Source organism: Podarcis tiliguerta, assembly GCF_965153285.1.
Source record: "Podarcis tiliguerta genome assembly, chromosome: 18".
Lineage (NCBI taxonomy): Eukaryota > Metazoa > Chordata > Lepidosauria > Squamata > Lacertidae > Podarcis > Podarcis tiliguerta.
The window spans coordinates 7,451,113-7,469,613 of NC_139551.1; the positions used below are offsets into that span (position 1 = coordinate 7,451,113).

The window sequence follows — 18,501 nt, forward strand, 5'->3', positions numbered from 1 at the left end:
CAAGCCACAAAAACTTTGCAGACCCCGATGTAAAATATGCAGGGATTTATGGTATGCAAAATGAACCACGGAAAGAGAAGAAGGGAATAATAATAATAATAATAATAATAATTTATTATTTATACCCCGCCCATCTGGCTGAGTTTCCCCAGCCACTGTATTCCTTGTGTACTATGTACCTACATATGAAACTTAGTAATACATCCCAGGGCAAGTTACTGTAGTTATATGTAGTTTAAAAAAGGTAAAGGTAAAGGTACCCCTGCCCGTACGGGCCAGTCTTGACAGACTCTAGGGTTGTGCGCCCATCTCACTCAAGAGGCCGGGGGCCAGCGCTGTCTGGAGACACTTCCGGGTCACGTGGCCAGCGTGACATCGCTGCTCTGGCGAGCCAGAGCCGCACACGGAAACACCGTTTACCTTCCCGCTAGTAAGCGGTCCCTATTTATCTACTTGCACCCGGGGGTGCTTTCGAACTGCTAGGTTGGCAGGCGCTGGGACCGAACAACGGGAGCGCACCCAGCCGCGGGGATTCGAACCTCCGACCTTTCGATCGGCAAGCCCTAGGCACTGAGGCTTTTACCCACAGCGCCACCCGCGTCCCTTATATGTAGTTTAGCTCTTGTATTAAAGTGTAAAAAAACCAAAAAATGTATTGGCAGGGTGGGGAGAGAGAAAGAAGAGAATAAAAGCCAAAACTCCCAAGTTATTTTTTCTCCAAAAAGTTATTTTTTTTAATCCTTTACAAGTTTCCAGAGTTGATTCTGTGTCAAACGCTTAAGCAACGGAGTTGTTCCAGCTGGACATTTTAGAAGATCCTTTTGGGATATTTTAGGACAACCTACGGGGTTTTATCCCCAACAGCAAACTGGGCTCCTCCCTCTCCGGCCTGATTCTCACAAGAGATGCAGCCATGGAGATTTGTGCAAGGGAAAACACTGTCCTCGCACGAGGCAAGGTGACCTGAACAAAGCACCGGAAATTACAGCTTGAGCCTGGGATGATTAAAAGAACCGTTTTTGCCACATGCTTGCTGCGTGCAAAACTAGCATGGCAAAGGAATGTGCCATGGCGATTTTCTTCTGCTGCTTTTCGCCACAATTGGTGGGGAAAGAGAAGCCGAGTGTACTGGGGAAAATGTAGGGAAAGGTGTTAGCCAAACGGCAAATTGCCCAATGTAGAGGAACCTAAAACGGCAATTCAAATATGCAGTTTCCACCAAAGCCTACTGGATAATAATGCTGTTTTTATTAATGCGCGCCCCACATTTCCCAGTACCCTTTTGAGCCTCTGTTCATAGCTGCAGTGGCTAAACTCAGCAGCTCTTTGCCACGGAAGATCAAGGAGCCAGAGGGCAGAAATAAATACGTTTTGAGATGACGAGGACCAGCGATTGACCTTCTAACTCGGATGTGCACCTGAAGTTCTCGACTGAAGGCACCTGTTGAAAGGTGAGCAGCAAGAGAGCCCGGCAGGGACTAAAAGGCTGGCCGTTCTTCTCAGAGCATGTGTTGAATCAGACGCCACGCTTCCGAAGGCAGGCCAGCTCTGGAGATCATAAATGAAATTACTGGTAAGACTCGGAATCCATGAAACACCAATCATTTCTTAATTGAGGGGAAATCTACCGTATTTTTCGCTCTATAGGACGCACTTTTCCCCCTCCAAAAATGAAGGGGAAATGTGTGTGCGTCTACTTTCGCTGAAGCCTGGTGCGCACCAACCCCTCTCGCTCTCCAGGCTTCAGGCAGCTATCCGCAAGCCTTCGGAGCGCGGTGGGAGTTCCCGCTGGGCTCTGAAGGCTTGCGGGTAGCAGCCTATTCTGGGGGCTGGGGTTGGGGGAAGCCCGAGCTTCCCCCGGTGCCAGCCCCACGGCTAAAAACAAAGCCGCGCGCAGCTTCTCCCGCTGGAGAGGTTGTGCGTGGCTAAAGAGGAAGCCAAGACAGCCAGCGGGATGGAAGAGTTGGAAGGCGCCACAAGGAATGCAAAAATCTGTTGCCCAACGTGGGCTCGAACCCACAACCCTGAGATTAATAATAATAATAATAATAATAATAATAATAATAATAATAATAATTTATTATTTATACCCCGCCCATCTGGCTGGGTTTCCCCAGCCACTCTGGGTGGCTTCCAAAAGAATATTAAAATACTGTGATACACTGTGATACATTAAGAGTCTCATGCTCTACTGGCTGAGCTGAGAAGAGGGTTCTAGGAAGAAGCAGGTTTAATAAGGGCACTGGCCTGCAGGTGAAGAGAGAGGGGGGAAAATGAGTCAAATGTGTAACTCAGGTGTACCTCGAAGGAAGGAGCCTCTCAAGGCTGCTGTTTTGCGATCAGCTGCTCTGAACCGTGATCCCACTTGAAGCTTGCCAGATGTCTCGCTTTCGCACGGCTCCAGGCGGAGGCAAAAACAGCAGCCACCACGACAGCCAGGAACGCTACGGAATGAAGAAGAGAGGGGGATAACAGCAACCACCACCACAATAATAATAATACTACAGTGGTACCTCAGGTTAAGTACTTAATTCGTTCCGGAGGTCTTTTCTTAACCTGAAACTGTTCTTAACCTGAAGCACCACTTTAGCTAATGGGGCCTCCTGCCGCCGCCACGCGATTTCTGTTCCCATCCTGAAGCAAAGTTCTTAACCCGAGGTACTATTTCTGGGTTAGCGGCGTCTGTAACCTGAAGCGTATGTAACCTGAAGCGTATGTAACCCGAGGTACCACGGTAATAATAATAATAATTTATTCTCTGGGCCAACTCTGGGTGGCTTCCAAAGGAATATTAAAATACAATAACCCATTAAACATTCAAAGCTTCCCTAAACAGGGCTGCCTTCAGACGTCTTCTAAAAATCTGGTAGTTGTTTTTCTCTTTGACATCTGGTGGGAGGGCGTTCCACAGGGCGGGTGCCACTACCGAGAAGGCCCTCTGCCTGGTTCCCTGTAGCTTTGCTTCTCGCAATGAGGGAACCGCCAGAAGGCCCTCGGCGCTGGACCTCAGCGTCCGGGCTGAACGATGGGGGTGGAGATGCTCCTTCAGGTATAATGGACCAAGGCCGTTTAGGGCTTTAAAGGTCAGCACCAACGATTTGAATTGTGCTCGGAAACGTACTGGGAGTCAATGTAGGTCTTTCAGGACCGGTGTTATGTGGTCTCGGTGGCCACTCCCAGTCCCCAGTCTAGCTGCCGCATTCTGGATTAATTGCAGTTTCCGGGTCACCTTCAAAGGGACCCCCACGTAGAGGTGCAACTGCAGCAGTGGCGAACAAAAGCTTTCCCCGGTGGACCAACTGTCCCCCACCCCACCCCAGTTTTCTGTGTGTGGATGTGCACAGCATCAGTATGGACGGGGCAAAGCAACCAGGTGTACCCCACTCCCTTTAACAGCTCCCCCCCCGAAAGGCAGCTGCATCACCACGGCTGAGGTATGGTTTCCTGTGCAGGAAAGATCACTGCAAATAAAATACAGTGGTGCCTCGCAAGACGAAAAGAATCCGTTCCGCGAGTCTTTTCGTCTTGCGGTTTTTTCGTCTTGCGAAGCAAGCCCATTAGCGGAGTAGCGCTATTGGCAGTTTAAGGGCTAAAAACGGCTTTTTAAGGCTTAAGGGATTAGCGGTTTTGCTGCTAAAATGCTTTTAGCAGCTTAGCGCTTCAGAAAAAGGGGTTTTGGAGCGAACCCCCCCCCCCAAAATTTTCATCAATTTTCGTCTTGCGAAGCAAGCCCATAGGGAAATTCGTCTTGCGAAGCGCCTCTGCAAACGGAAAACCCTTTCGTCTTGCGGGTTTTCCGTCTTGCGAGGCACCACTGTATTGAAATGGCTGTTCTCCCTGCCTGAAACAGGACACACGGTTTCTGCTCTGTGGGTGTGCAACCAGTACGTTTGCAAATGAGTGTCTGCAGAGTCAGGGTGCCAGCAATTTGGCCCCAATAGGAATAGAAGAAGAAGAAGAAGAGTTTGGATTTGATACCCCGCCTTTCACTCCCTTTAAGGAGTCTCAAAGCGGCTCACATTCTCCTTTCCCTTCCTCCCCCACAACAAACACTCTGCGAGGTGAGTGGGGCTGAGAGACTTCAGAGAAGTGTGACTGGCCCAAGGTCACCCAGCAGCTGCAGGTGGAGGAGCAGGGAAGCGAACCCGGTTCACCAGATTACGAGACTACCGCTCTTAACCACTACACCACACTGGCTACTCAATGATGGAGATGACAGAATATGTAGAATTAGCCAAACTGACAGATATAGTAAGAGAAAAACAAAAAACTGAAGCGAAAAAGGAACGGGAGTGTCTAAATGAATACCTTAAAAGCCAAGGTTCGAGGACAGAAATCTGGCTGAGTCTGGAATAACCTTGTGATGGGAAAGGATAAGAGGGATTTATATCTGGATGCTAGGATAGAGATGATCAGGAAAACAGGAAGACACAATGAGAGGTAAAGGAGGGGCTGTGGGATTGGTGGAAGTCAATGTTTGTTTTTCTCTTTAGTGTTTATATTATTAACTTGTAAGATATGGATTTGTTGGGGTTTTTTTTAATGTCGGTTTTTGTGCTTTGTGTACAGGTATTGTTATTTTTCAATATTTTTTGTGTTGTTGTTGTGTAGAAAATACTAATAAAATTTATAATTAAAAATAAATAAATAAATAAATAAATAAAATGAACCGATGGAGATGACACCAGCCCCGCCAAGTCAAAAATGGTTAGCCTCCTTTGGCACTGAGCAGGGCTGGGAAACCTACCGTATTTTTCCGTGTAGAGGACTAGGTTTTTTTAACCCAAAAGTTAGGTTTAAAATTGGGGCTCGTTTTATACACGGGGAGCGTTGAGGGGTGTTTTCTTAATTTGGAGTCCTCCCAAAATAGGAGGGAGTCTTATACACGGGGGCGTCTTATACACGGAAAAATACGGTATTTGGCTCTGCAGGCCCAATATCGATCAGGATTGGTGAAAGTTGAAAGACGGGTGAAGCTGCAGGGTTCAATCATGTTTTCAGCAGCAGCCAGCAACCTGCAGGTGGGACGATAGTGGGCGTAGTTTTGGGGAAATGACCTGGTGGGCCAAATCTGACCGGCTTAGGGTTCAATAAGAAATGGCTCACTATTGGAAGGGTATCTTGTTATACGCGACGGCGGCAGCTTTTGATTGCAGCAAAATGGAAGAGTAATGAAACCCCCTCTATACAAGATTGGATCCGAAAGCTGACAGAATATGCCGAATTAGATGGTTTATCAGAAAAAATAAAGACTATATCAAAACAGGAATTTGTTTCAAAATGGGAGGTTTTCAAAAGAATATCTGAAAAATAAATGTAGTAGTTTAAATTCTGTTGCAGCATTCGAGGAACTTCAGTAATAGTTGCAAGGTAGATATAAGAAATTAGATTTATTAATAAGTTTAATTATGATAAAAGTGTATATTGGCAATAAGTAACATGAATTTGAAATATGGAATAGACGGGAGGTTGGGTCTTTAGTGTTAAGACCAATAGCTGTTTTATTGTTTGCTAAGAAAATTATGTGTCTATGGTTATTCTCGTGTGCAATTTGGTATTTGTGGTTTTTTTTTTCTTTTTTCTTGTTGTATCAATAAAAAACTTTATTTAAAAAACACTATTAAACACCAGGCAGATGGTGCTTTTGCCATTACGACTCACCGATGATGGAAAGAACCACCAAATCCGCAGGCATCACACTTCCAGGGACAGGCACGCCATCTTAGAAAGGCAGGCAAGAAGGGGAAGGGGAAAAACACACCATATGCAGGTTAATTTTTTAAAAATAAGATTGAGTCTCATGTTGCAAGACGGGGTTTCAACGTGGGTTTCAAGACCCCAAATAGGACCCTCCAACTTCTAAGCTTCTAATACAGTGGTACCTATTTATCTACTTGCACCGGTGTGCTTTCGAACTGCTAGGTTGGCAGGAGCTGGGACCGAGCAACGGGAGCTCACCCCGTCATTGCGGGGATTCGAACTGCCGACCTTCCGTTCGGCAAGTCCTAGGTTCTGTGGTTTAACCCACAGCGCCACCCCCGTCCCCTTAGCTATCTAAAAGGTAAAGGTAAAGGTACCTCTGCCCGTACAGGCCAGTCTTGACAGACTCTAGGGCTGTGCGCTCATCTCACTCTAAAGGCCGGGAGCCAGCGCTGTCCGCAGACACTTCCGGGTCACGTGGCCAGCGTGACATTGCTGCTCTGGCGAACCGGCACCAGAGCAGCACACGGAAACGCCGTTTACCTTCCCGTTATAAAGCGGTACCTATTTATCTACTTGCACTTAAGGGTGCTTTCGAACTGCTAGGTGGGCAGGAGCTGGGACCGAACGACGGGAGCTCACCCCGTCACTGGGATTCGAACTGCCGACCTTCTGATCGGCAAGTCCTAGGTTCTGTGGTTTAACCCACAGCGCCATCCCCGTCCCCTTAGCTATCTACCTGTTATGAAATAATAAATAAGTTTGAATGAGCTAGAAAAACAAAATACATATACACCTAGGTGTTACCGAAATGTATACCTACCGTTTCACTAAAGGACTTCTGACTTTGTGTGCTCAATTACCGAAGACGCGCTGCGCCGGTGGTGACGCTTGTCATTCACAACGGCGCCGTGCACGCGAAACTAATTCTTACATCAAAATATTATGTCACGTATTGTAACTGCTATGCTATGCTTCTATGTGGCAGTGGAGTCAGCGGCCCCTTTGACACGACTGATTTTCTCCTTTGATGGACTACATGGAATTGGCGGAAATGACTGGCAGAATCCGAGACCAGGGAGTGGAGTTGGTGGAAGAAGACTGGAAAAAGTTTAAAGATTATCTACAGGAATACTGCAAAATTAATGAATGTTAAAAGAATGGTGGAATGAAGTTATATGGCTTTAGTAGAAATGTTATAACGATTTGAGTATAAATAGATTAATAGAATATTACAGGTAAAATAAGGTTAGAATGTGTTAAGATAATTATAGGTTACAGACTCTGCTAACCCAGAAATATTACCGCGGGTTAAGAACTCTGCTTCAGGATGAGAACAGAAATTGTGCTCCGGCGGCAGCGGGAGGCCCCATTAGCTAAAGTGGTGCTTCAGGTTAAGAATAGTTTCAGGTTAAGTACGGACCTCCGGAACGAATTAAGTACAGCTGTGCCTCGCAAGACAAAAAGAATCCGTTCCGTGAGTCTCTTCGTCTAGCGTTTTTTTCGTCTTGCGAAGCAACCCTATTAGCGGATTAGCGCTATTAGCGGCTATTAAAGGTTTAAGGGATTAGCGGATTAGCTGCTAAAAGGCTATTAGCAGCTTAGTGCCTTAGAAAAAGGGGGTGGGGAGCGAAAAAAAATTGCAGGAAATCGCAAGACATTTTCGTCTTGCGAAGCAAGCCCATAGGAAATCCGTTTTGCGAAGCACCTCCAAAACGGAAAACCCTTTTGTCTAGCGGGTTTTCCGTCTTGCGGGGCACCACTGTACTTAACCCGAGGTACCACTGTATTGTAAATAAATGAGCAAATAAAAAAGTTCGTTTCTTCTTCCTCCCTTCTTTCGTAAACAAGAGATAAGGCGTAAGTGTTGTGTCTGACATAAGCATAATAAAAGTTAATTTGGGGGCTAAGATGAATTTGGGGGCGCTGGGTGGATCTTTGCACCCTGGCGGCATGTATGCAAAAGACAGAGCTGCCCACACCCCTTTCCTTGAAACTCCAGGGAGAATTATGCCAGGAAAGAAGGTGTGGCGGTCATTCCCTTTTGGCAGAGGCAAGGCAGGGAGATAAATGGAAAGGGCTCCCGGGCAACACAGGAGCACTGCAGACAATAAAAGGTCTCATCAAAAATTGGCAGCGACAGCAGCAATAGCAATACCAGCATACTGCACCCAACACAAGCTGCAGTTTTATAGCACCTGTAAAACAAGGCTGTGGGACGCGGGTGGCGCTGTGGGTAAAACCTCAGCACCTAGGACTTGCCGATCGCTTGGTCGGCGGTTCGAATCCCCGCGGCGGGGTGCGTTCCTGTCGTTCGGTCCTAGCACCTGCCAACCTAGCAGTTCGAAAGCACCCCCGGGTGCAAGTAGATAAATAGGGACCGCTTACTAGCGGGAAGGTAAACGGCATTTCCGTGTGCGGCTCTGGCTCACCAGAGCAGCGATGTCACACTGGCCACGTGACCCGGAAGTGTCTCCGGACAGCGCTAGCCCCCGGCCTATAGAGTGAGATGGGTGCACAACCCTAGAGTCTGGCAAGACTGGCCCGTACGGGCAGGGGTACCTTTACCTTTACCTAAAACAAGGCTAAGCAGGGTCTGCGAGAGCATTTTGTGGCGTGGAGCAATTCAGGTTCAGGGTGCCAGCCAGCCACAACTTATTCCAGGAGATTCCACTCCATTTCAAGCGTCAAAAAAAGCTGGTTTTGTATTGAAATCTGTTTTCATGTTTTAACTGTTTTAATGGGACGCGGGTGGCGCTGTGGGTTAAACCACAGAGCTTAGGACTTGCCGATCAGAAGGTCGGCAGTTCGAATCCCTGCGACGGGGTGAGCTCCCACTGCTCGGTCCCTGCTCCTGCCAACCTAGCAGTTCGAAAGCACACCAGCACAAGTAGATAAATAGGTACCGCTCCAGTGGGAAGGTAAACGGTGTTTCTATGTGCTGCTCTGGTTCGCCAGAAGCGGTGTAGTCATGCTGGCCACATGACCCGGAAGCTGTACGCCGGCTCCCTGGGCCAGTAAAGCGAGATGAGCGCCGCAACCCCAAAGTCAGCCACGACTGGACCTAATGGTCAGGGGTCCCTTTTTATGTTTTAATGCATTGCACCTTTTTCTTGGTTTTACGGTTCTATTTCTCTGCAAACCGCTTTGAGGTTTATGTTTTCTTTTACAATCAAGCAGCGTACAGATTTCGTGAATAAATAACACGGATAAATAAACTTCTGTGCGGGTGGGGAGTAAAGGCCCTAGAAGCTGATGATGCATAGTGATAATAATCATTAGGAACTGTGGGTCTCAGAAATTCAGTGCATGGCCATGTGCAGAGTGTACTTCCCTTACCAAACTTTATATTTAATAAGATGACTCCACAACACAATGGTGCTTCTTATTTAGGACACTTTTATGGTGCCAATACTAATATTTTTCGGAAGCCGAATGTCTGACGCGGCTTCCAATTAAGCACAGGAAGCTCCTGCAGCCAATCAGAAGCCGTGCCTTGGTTTTCGAACGGTTTCAGGAGTTGAACGGACTCCTGGAACGGATTAAGTTCAAGAACCAAGGTACCACTGTACAGCAATATTTCCACTACATTCCAAATAATTTGGGGTGGTGCTGGGGGAGTCAAGGACAACTTTATACAGTGGTGCCCCACAAGACGAATGCCTCGCAAGACGAAAAACCCGCTAGACGAAAGGGTTTTCCATTTTGGAGGTGCTTCGCAGGACGAAGTTCTCTATGGGCTTGCTTCGCAAGACGACAATGTCTTGCGATTCCTGGGGTTTTTTTTCCGCTCCCCACCCCCTTTTTCTAAGGCACTAAGCTGCTAATAGCCTTTTAGCAGCTAATCCGCTAATCCCTTAAGCCTTTAATAGCCGCTAATAGCGCTAATCCGCTAATGGGCTTGCTTCGCAAAACGAAAAAACCGCTAGACGAAGAGATTCACGGAACGGATTCTTTTCGTCTTGCGAGGCACCACTGTAATTTGGGGTGGTGTTGGGGGAGTCAAGGACAACTTTATATTTAAAAAAACCCTTTGAACGTGAAGCAAGCAGAGACAAAGGGGAGGAAGCAAAGGCATTTCAGCTAAAGGAGGGGGTTACGGTAGAGATGGTTGCCAGGATACCTGTTTGCCCCCTAAAGCAGATTGATGCACAGCTTACCTGTCTGGGTAGCTGGTGGCGTTACCGAAACCGTTGGTAAGTCCAGAAGGCAGCCTCGTTCATCCCTCTCGTCCGGACAATCAGAATGGCCATCGCACACAAACGCCAGGGGGAAGCACTCTGCCCCCGGTTCGCATTGAAACTCGTCCTTCGGGCAGGCTGGCGAAGTCGTGTCGACCCGATGCCCGCAGGCGTCTAAGGACTCGTCGGAATTGTCTGGGCAATCGCCGTGGCCGTCACAGATCCTCTCCAAGGGCAGGCAAGGGCCGTCGCTGCCGCATCGCCTCCCGCGGGGTCCGCACGAGACGTTGGCGGCTCGACAGCCTCTCTCGTCGCTGCCGTCGCCGCAGTCCCGCTTCTCGTCGCACCGCTGGCACAGCGGAACCTGGCCGCCGTCTTCGCACCGGAAATTCCCGAGGGTGCAAAGGAAACGTTCTGAATTGTGAAAGGGAGAGACACACAAACAAACAAACACACAAGAGAGTCATTTGGGAGACCCAAAAGGATGGCCAAGAACATCGGAGCAACTCCAGCAGCTCAGCTATGAAAGAGGCAGGATTTAAAAAGGTAAAGGTCCATTAGGTCCAGTTGTGGCCGACTCTGGGGTTGCGGCGCTCATCTCGCTTTACTGGCCGAGGGAGCCGGCGTCCAGCTTCCGGGTCATGTGGCCAGCAGGACTAAGCCACTTCTGGCGAACCAGAGCAGCGCACGGAAACGCCGTTTACCTTCCCACCGGAGTGGTACCTATTTATCTACTTGCATTTTGACGTGCTTTCGAACTGCTAGGTTGGCAGGAGCTGGGACCGAGCAACGGGAGCTCACCCCGTCGTGGGGATTCGAACCGCCAAACTTCTGATCAGCAAGTCCTAGGCTTTGTGGTTTAACCCACAGTGCCACCCGGGTCCTTAGGCAGCATTTACAAACACTCAAAAGCCTGCTTGAGATCACTGCATTTTTCTCAGCGCCTGCTAAGAACGTCCTTGTTTAGTTCAGCCACTTAGAAAAGCTGGTGTGCATTTCAAGCTGCTTCAGCATTTTAAGCTTCTTGTTATGTTTTAATATATTGTAAAACCTTCCTGATCTTACCTTTTTTGCAATCCTTAAAAAAAAAAAACTTATCAAGTGGCGTGCAAGTTTTTATGAAATAAATAAATAAATAAATGGGTCACACTAAAGTAATTTGAGGCGACTTATGACATATAAAAAGGGACACGGGTGGCGCTGTGGATTAAACCACAGAGCTTAGGACTTGCCGATCAGAAGGTCGGCTGTTCGAATCCCCACGACGGGGTGAGCTCCCGTTGCTCGGTCCCTGCTCCTGCCCACCTAGCAGTTCGAAAGCACGTCAAAGTGCAAGTAGATAAATAGGTACCGCTCTGGCGGGAAGGTAAACAGCGTTTCCGTGCGCTGCTCTGGTTGCTTTGTTCTGCTGGCCACTTGACCCAGAAGCTGTACGCCGGCTCCCTTGGCCAGTAAAGCGAGATGAGCGCCGCAACCCCAGAGTCGGACACAACTGGACCTAATGGTCAGGGGTCCCTTTACCTTATGACATATAAATGAACGTATCTTGAAGCTGGCATAAAAGTGGGGGAAACACCCACACAAAGTAAAACAAAAAAGGTAAAGAATGGCAATATTTCACCCAATCGAGGCGACACAAAGGCCTGGCAAAAAAGAAATGTTTTGGCTTAAAACCTAAAGTTATGTAATGATGGCACTAGGGAAGCCTCCCTGGGGACAGCGTTCCACAAATGGGGAGCCACCACTGAAAAGGCCCTGGGTCGTGATAAAATAAAAGCACATAAGAGGCTTTACTAATCATTTGGTGAGAAAGGCCCTATTTGAAGTTTGGGAAAGAAATAAAACAATAGTAACAGCCAAAGCTCCCTGGTGACTATCGCCTATAGAGTCATCAACCATGCATAGAAATAATATGAAAGACAGTTGGCTAACATATAGGGAACTCGTAGAACTGTTCTCATGCTGCCACTCTCTGGAACTTATTTTTATGGGCAAAGAAAAAATATCACATGTTATTAGAACTGGACAAAAGTTTCAACCACAGTGGGGTTGGGGTGGTTTTTTTTTCCTGGGTACAATTAGGATTATTTTTTCCAACACCCCTTCTTGGAATTTTCTTATCGGAACAGAATTTTAATAGAGGACTTTGGCTGCACATTCATTCATAACAGGAGCAGCGGGGGTGTTTTTTTGTTTGAGCATAATAAAGGTTATATGTTCAGTATCCCTAGGTGGGATTTTTATTGGAACTGGGTTTGAATAGAGGGCTTTAGCTGCGCAGAAATAAAAATAAGCTCTGAAATATCACAAGAATGAAGAAATAGCAAGGTTGTGGTTTAAGTGCCAAATATTTTTTTTTTTTGGCAGGACAAGAAATATCAGTAAATGATGCCAATGAACAGGGAAGGGTCAGGAGAGTGAACCAGCAAGCAAGCAGTGAACCACCCTTAAAAGGTAAAGGTAAAGGTACCTCTGCCCGTACGAACCAGTCTTGAGACTCTAGGGTTGTGCGCCCATCTCACTCAAGAGGCCGGGGGCCAGCGCTGTCCGAAGACACTTCCGGGTCACGTGGCCAGCGTGACATCGCTGCTCTGGCGAGCCAGAGCCGCACACGGAAACGCCGTTTACCTTCCCGCTAGTAAGCGGTCCCTATTTATCTACTTGCACCCGGAGGTGCTTTCGAACTGCTAGGTTGGCAGGCGCTGGGACCGAACAGCGGGAGCGCACCCCGCCGCGGGGATTCGAACCGCCGACCTTTCGATCGGCAAGCCCTAGGCGCTGAGGCTTGAACCCACAGCGCCACCCGCGTCCCCGAACCACCCTTATGTATGTATGAATACACCGAGGGTGGGGATGGGTGTTGTCAGGTGGGTTGTACCCAGTAATTCCCAGTCTGAGTAGACCCATTGATAGACATAACTAACATGGATTCCTGCATTGCAGGGGGTTGGACTAGATGACCCTTGGGGTCCCTTCCAATTGTTACAATTTCAGATAAAATGGACTCTGAGCAGGTGTAACATAGGACCTAGCCTAAGGAGACGTAAGACCTGGGTTCAAATCTATACTTGGCTCCCCCCTCTTTCCCCCTATTCTTCCTAACGTCTCAACAAATGAAGCCGATTTGTAAAAAAAAAATGTGTTATAAAAATACGAGAGAGAGACATTGCACATACCTTTGTAAATCAGGAAAATCTTTAATACAAATACATTTTTTTTTAAAAATCAACACTTGGCCATGAAACTTGCTGAGTGACCTTGAGCCAAATCACTCTTGCTAAGCCTAATCAGTTGTGCCAAAGAACAGAGAAGAATCGTTTATTCGGCCTTGAGGGATAATTGCATTCATTAAATTCAAAAGACTGGCTGCAAGTTTGCTCAGACAGCATTTGAAGCACGCAGCTTCAACTCAAAGACTCCCAGGATCTATAGCACCTCCAAAAAGGGTGAACTATAATTCCCAGTACCTTGAAAGGTGAACTACAGCAGGGTAAAAAATAAATAATTTGGGGGGAAGCCATGTGCTATAAGATGTACGATGTGGATGTGCCCAATTATTGCCTCTATAGCTTGATGGTTAATGCTTAAGGATGCATCTAGCTTCAGTCCTACTCTCACTGAAATTAATGGAAAATATTGATGTGTGCCTGTTGTCTGTGTCCATGGAGTTTTCTTGGCAGGGATACTGGAGTGGCTTGCTGGTTCCTGCTCCAGGTGGATCATGTTCGGTCAAAACTCAACACTATGACCTGTCCATCTTGGGTGGCCCTGCATAGCTCATAGCTTCTCTGAGTTATTCAAGCCCCTTCGCCACAAAGGATAATATGGTCTGAAGCTCAACATCAAAAAAACTAAGATCATGGCCACTGGTCCCATCACCTCCTGGCAAACAGAAGGGGAAGAAATGGAGGCAGTGAGAGATTTTACTTTCTTGGGCTCCATGATCACTGCAGATGGTGACAGCAGTCACGAAATTAAAAGACGCCTGCTTCTTGGGAGAAAAGCAATGACAAACCTAGACAGCATCTTAAAAAGCAGAGACATCACCTTGCCAACAAAGGTCCGTATAGTTAAAGCTATGGTTATCCCAGTAGTGATGTACGGAGGTGAGAGCTGGGCCATAAAGAAGGCTGATCGCCGAATGGATGCTTTTGAATTCTGGTGCTGGAGGAGATTCTTGAGAGTCCCATGGACTGCAAGAAAATCATATCCATTCTGAAGGAAATCAGCCCTGAGTGCTCCCTGGAAGGACAGATCCTGAAGCTGAGGCTCCAAGACTTTGGCCACCTCATGAGAAGAGAAGACTCCCTGGAAAAGACCCTGATGTTGGGAAAGATGGAGGACACAAGGAGAAGGGAATGACAGAGGACGAGATGGTGGGACAGTGTTCTCGAAGCGACCAGCATGAGTTTGACCAAACTGCGGGAGGCAGTGGAAGACAGGAGTGCCTGGCGTGCTCTGGTCCAGGGGGTCACCAAGTGACGGACACAGCTAAACGACTCAACAACAAATTCAAAAGACTGGCTGCAATTTTCCTCAGACAACATTTGAAGCATGCAGCTTCAACCCAAAGACTCCCAGGATTTATAGCACCTTCAAAACGGGTGAATTACAATTCCCAGTACCTCGAACTACAGTTCCCAGGGTAATTTTTTTGGGGGGCGGGAGCCATGTGCTATAAGTTTTACGATGCATATGTGCCCAATTACTGCCTGTATAGCTTAATGATTAATGCTTTGGAAATGCATCTAGCTTCGCTCCTACTCTCGCTGAAATTGATGGAAGATATTGGCGTGTGACCATAAGTTCTCCTCTTGGTAGAACTTAAGCTGGATAGGCCCCTGAAGGTGGGAGTTCTGTTCTCCATTCATCCATGAAGCTGACTGTGGCTTTACCAGCTTAATAATAATAATAATAATAATAATAATAATAATAATAATTTATTTATATCCCGCCCTCCCCAGCCGAAGCCGGGCTCAGGGCAGCTAACAACAATAAAATAATACAGAATCCGAGACCAGGGAGAAGAGTCGGTGGAAGAAGATTGGAAGAAGTTTTAAGACTACTTACAGAAATCTTGCAAAATTAATGAATGTTAGAATGATGTTGGATTGAGGTTAAGTGGTTTTTAGTAATAATGTTATGAAGGAATATGTAAAAACGGACTGTTAACAGGTGAAAATTCAAAGTTACGATATATTAAGGTCAAAGATAAGGATAAAAGTAAAGAGGGAAAGGATTTGCTGAATAAATAAACTGAACTGGAATACAAAAAAGGGAGGTGAGAGGAGGTCCGGGAAACAAGCAAATGCAAGATAAGTTATGAAAGACTGAATTGTTTTTAATTGTCTTTTATTTTTGTATTTTCCTTTTTTTCTTTTTTCTTTTTGTAATGTTCTGAAAATCTTAATATTTTATAAAAAATCAACAATAAAAGAATATATAAAAATATATACAAATAATATATTATATATATATATATATATATATATATATATATATATATATATATATATATATATATATAATAATAATAATAATAATAATATGTGGCCTACTTGACAGGGTTGTTGTGAGGGGCGGGAAATGGGGCAGAAGCAGGAAAAGTTACACCACCCATGGAGGGAGGGCGGGCTATAAACACATATCACGTGGCCCAAAATTACAGAATTATAATTTCTATGTATTAACACGCTTTATTCTTCTTTATTTCTCTCCTCAGCCTAAAGGCCCCGTCTCCATGGCAACCCCCGCGAGGCCCCGCCCACCACCCCGCCACCAATAACAGGTCGGGGTCACAGGGGGCGGGGGCGGGCCTAAGCGAGCGTCCAATCGGCGCCTTTCCGACAGCCCAGGCGCGCCTGGCCAATCGGCGCCGGCGGTGGAGGTGGGCGTGACCTGAGTGGAGCCCCCCCCCCCGCCGCGTGTGCCGGCATTCCTGCCCAGAAAGGGGCTCCTGGCGCATGCGCGGGTTGTGCTCACCTGCGTCTATAGCGGCGGCTGTTAGGAAGAGCGAGAAGAGCAGCGCCCGCTCCATGCCGAGAGCGTCCTCTGCGCCTGCATTGGAGTCCGCCGGGGGATAGAAATACCGCGTGGGGAGTGACGTCACCCAGGCGGGTCAGCTCGCTCCGCCTTCTCGCGCATGCGCACGGTGGACCCAGAGGGAGCGGCTAAAACTACATTTCCCGTCAGCCCCTTCGCGCAGGGACAATGCCATGGGGAGATGTTCTTGTTGTTGTTGTTGAGTCGTGTCCGACTCTTCGCGACCCCCTGGACCAGAGCACGCCAGGCACTCCTGTCTTCCACTGCCTCCCGCAGTTTGGTCAAACTCATGTTAGTAGCTTCAAGAACACTGTCCCACCATCTCTTCCTCCGTCGTCCCCTTCTCCTTCTCCATCTTTCCCAGCATCAGGGTCTTTTCCAGGGAGTCTTCTCTTCTCCTGAGGTGGCCAACGTTTTGGAGCCTCAGCTTCAGGATCTGTCCTTCCAGTGAGCACTCAGGGCTGATTTCCTTCAGAATGGAGAGGTTTGATCTTCTTGCAGTCCATGGGACTCTCAAGAGTCTCCTCCAGCACCAAAATTCAAAAGCATCCATTCTTCGGCGATCAGCCTTCTTTAGGGTCCAGCTCTCACTTCCATACATCACTACAGGGAAAACCATAGCTTTGACTATACGGACCTTTGTTGTCAAGGTGATGTCTCTGCTTTTTAAGATGCTGTCTAGGTTTGTCATTGCTTTTCTCCCAAGAAGCAGGTGTCTTTTAATTTCGTGGCTGCTGTCCCCATCTGCAGTGATCATGGAGCCCAAGAAAGTAAAATCTTTCACTGCCTCCATTTCTCCCCCTTCTATTTGCCAGGAGGTGATGGGACCAGTGGCCATGATCTTAGTTTTTTTGATGTTGAGCTTCAGACCATATTTTGCGCTCTCCTCTTTCACTCTCAGCAAGTTTGTTGTTGTTGTTGCTTAGTTGTTTAGTTGTGTGCGACTCTTCGTGACCCCCTGGACCAGAGCACGCCAGGCACTCCTGTCTTCCACTGCCTCCTGCAGTTTGGTCAAACTCATGCTGGTCGCTTCGAGAACACTGTTCCACCATCTCATCCTCTGTCCCCCCCTTCTCCTTGCGCCCTCCATCTTTCCCAACATCAGGGTCTTTTCCAGGGAGTCTTCTCATGAGGTGGCCAAAGTCTTGGAGCCTCAGCTTCAGGATCTGTCCTTCCAGTGAGCACTCAGGGCTGATTTCCTTCAGAATGGAGAGGTTGGATCTTCTTGCAGTCCATGGGACTCTCAAGAGTCTCCTCCAGCACCAGAATTCAAAAGCATCCATTCTTCGGCGATCAGACTTCTTGATGGTCCAGCTCTCACTTCCATAACTTTTATATGCCTGTGCATGGAGTTTTCTTGGCAGGGATACTGGAGTGGCTTGCCGGTTCCTCCTCCAGGTGGATCACGTTTGGTGAAAACTCTCCTCTATGACCTGTCCATCTTGGGTGTCCCTGCACGGCATAGTTCATAGCTTCTCTGAGTTCTTCAAGCCCCTTCGCCACGGCAAGGCAGTGATCCATGAAGGGGCAGTGATCCATGAAGGGGACAGTGATCCATGAAGGGGATGATCCATAATGGGGAGATGGGAGTTGGCAATTGAGCTGCTTCCGGGTTCGTTTGCACGTGCTGTCGGATATTTGTTTTAGCATTCCATTTATTTATTGATTTATTTTATTTTATTTTATTGCATGTATAGATTTGATTGATCGATTATTGCATATATATATATATATATATATATATAGATTCCCTCCTCTCTTTTTCCTTTCTTTTTTTTTTACCTAATATTTTTTTATTTTCACAACCAATAAACAGACAATACAAACAAACAAATGCAAAACAAAAAATAAAAACAATACATACAAACAATTTAAAATACAGTGTACAAAAAACAGATAACAAAAATAAAATAAACAAGTTAAAAACAATTATTGTGTCTTTATATTTTCCAACATTAACTTGTGTCTGCGACTTCCCCTCTTTTTCCTTTCTCCTCCTGTGATGAGGCTGCATTTTAATTGTTTTAAAGTTTTAATGTTGCATTTTAATCTTGTTTTAAGTTGTATTCATTCCACTCGTTTTTATTATTGGTTGTTAGCTGCCCTGAGCCTGGCCTTGGCCAGGGAGGGCGGGGTATAAATAAAATATTATTATTATTATTTATTTAATTTATTTCACTAATTATTGCATTTATAACCCTACTTTTCCTGCAAGGAGCTCACGGTGGTGCGGATCAGGCATAGGCAAACTCCAGCCCTCCAGACGTTTGGGACTACAATTCCCATCATCCCTGACTGCTGGTCCTGTTAGCCAGGGATGATGGGAATTGTAGTCCGAAACATCTGGAGGGCCAGGGTTTGCTTATGCCTGGCGTGGATGGTTTATCTGCAAGCAGGTGAAGGAAAAATGCAACCAGATGGGTTTTTCTTTGCGTGTGGGGGGAGCGTTGACACAGAAGTAGATCACTCTCACTCTCCAAAATGGAACCAGGGGAAATATTGTTTTGTTTATTGGATGTTGCATTCAACTTCAGACCCACTCAGAACCAGACTGACTGAAAGGAATGGACATGACTGG

The 18,501-nt window shown here is 46.9% G+C and overlaps 1 protein-coding gene across 2 annotated transcripts; it reads right to left on the reverse strand.

The window, feature by feature from the left end:
• Positions 1–706: 706 nt before the first annotated feature.
• On the reverse strand, positions 707–16,109 carry LOC310668546 (uncharacterized protein). 2 transcript variants are annotated; one of them, XM_083421943.1, is made up of 5 exons: positions 15,864–16,102; positions 9,861–10,295; positions 5,662–5,721; positions 2,302–2,444; positions 707–1,548 (listed from the first exon to the last, which is right to left on the reverse strand). In XM_083421943.1, exons 1-4 carry the CDS (start codon positions 15,916–15,918, stop codon positions 2,320–2,322), a joined length of 675 nt encoding a protein of 224 aa, XP_083278069.1. In that variant the 5' UTR covers positions 15,919–16,102; the 3' UTR covers positions 707–1,548; positions 2,302–2,319. The 2 variants fall into 2 exon arrangements, with proteins under 2 accessions (XP_083278069.1, XP_083278070.1); XM_083421944.1 differs by lacking the exon at positions 5,662–5,721 and having other exon boundaries at positions 1,394–1,548; positions 15,864–16,109.
• Between the last annotated feature and the right edge of the window lie 2,392 nt (positions 16,110–18,501).

Excerpts from the sequence above, each read along its gene's own strand:
- LOC310668546 (XM_083421943.1), bottom strand. The coding sequence starts at position 15,918 with ATGGAGCGGGCGCTGCTCTTCTCGCTCTTCCTAACAGCCGCCGCTATA. Across the intron at positions 10,296-15,863 it reads AGCCGCCGCTATAGACGCAG|AACGTTTCCTTTGCACCCTC; the intron begins GTGAGCACAACC and ends TTCACAATTCAG. Across the intron at positions 5,722-9,860 it reads GCCACCAGCTACCCAGACAG|ATGGCGTGCCTGTCCCTGGA; the intron begins GTAAGCTGTGCA and ends TGCCTTTCTAAG.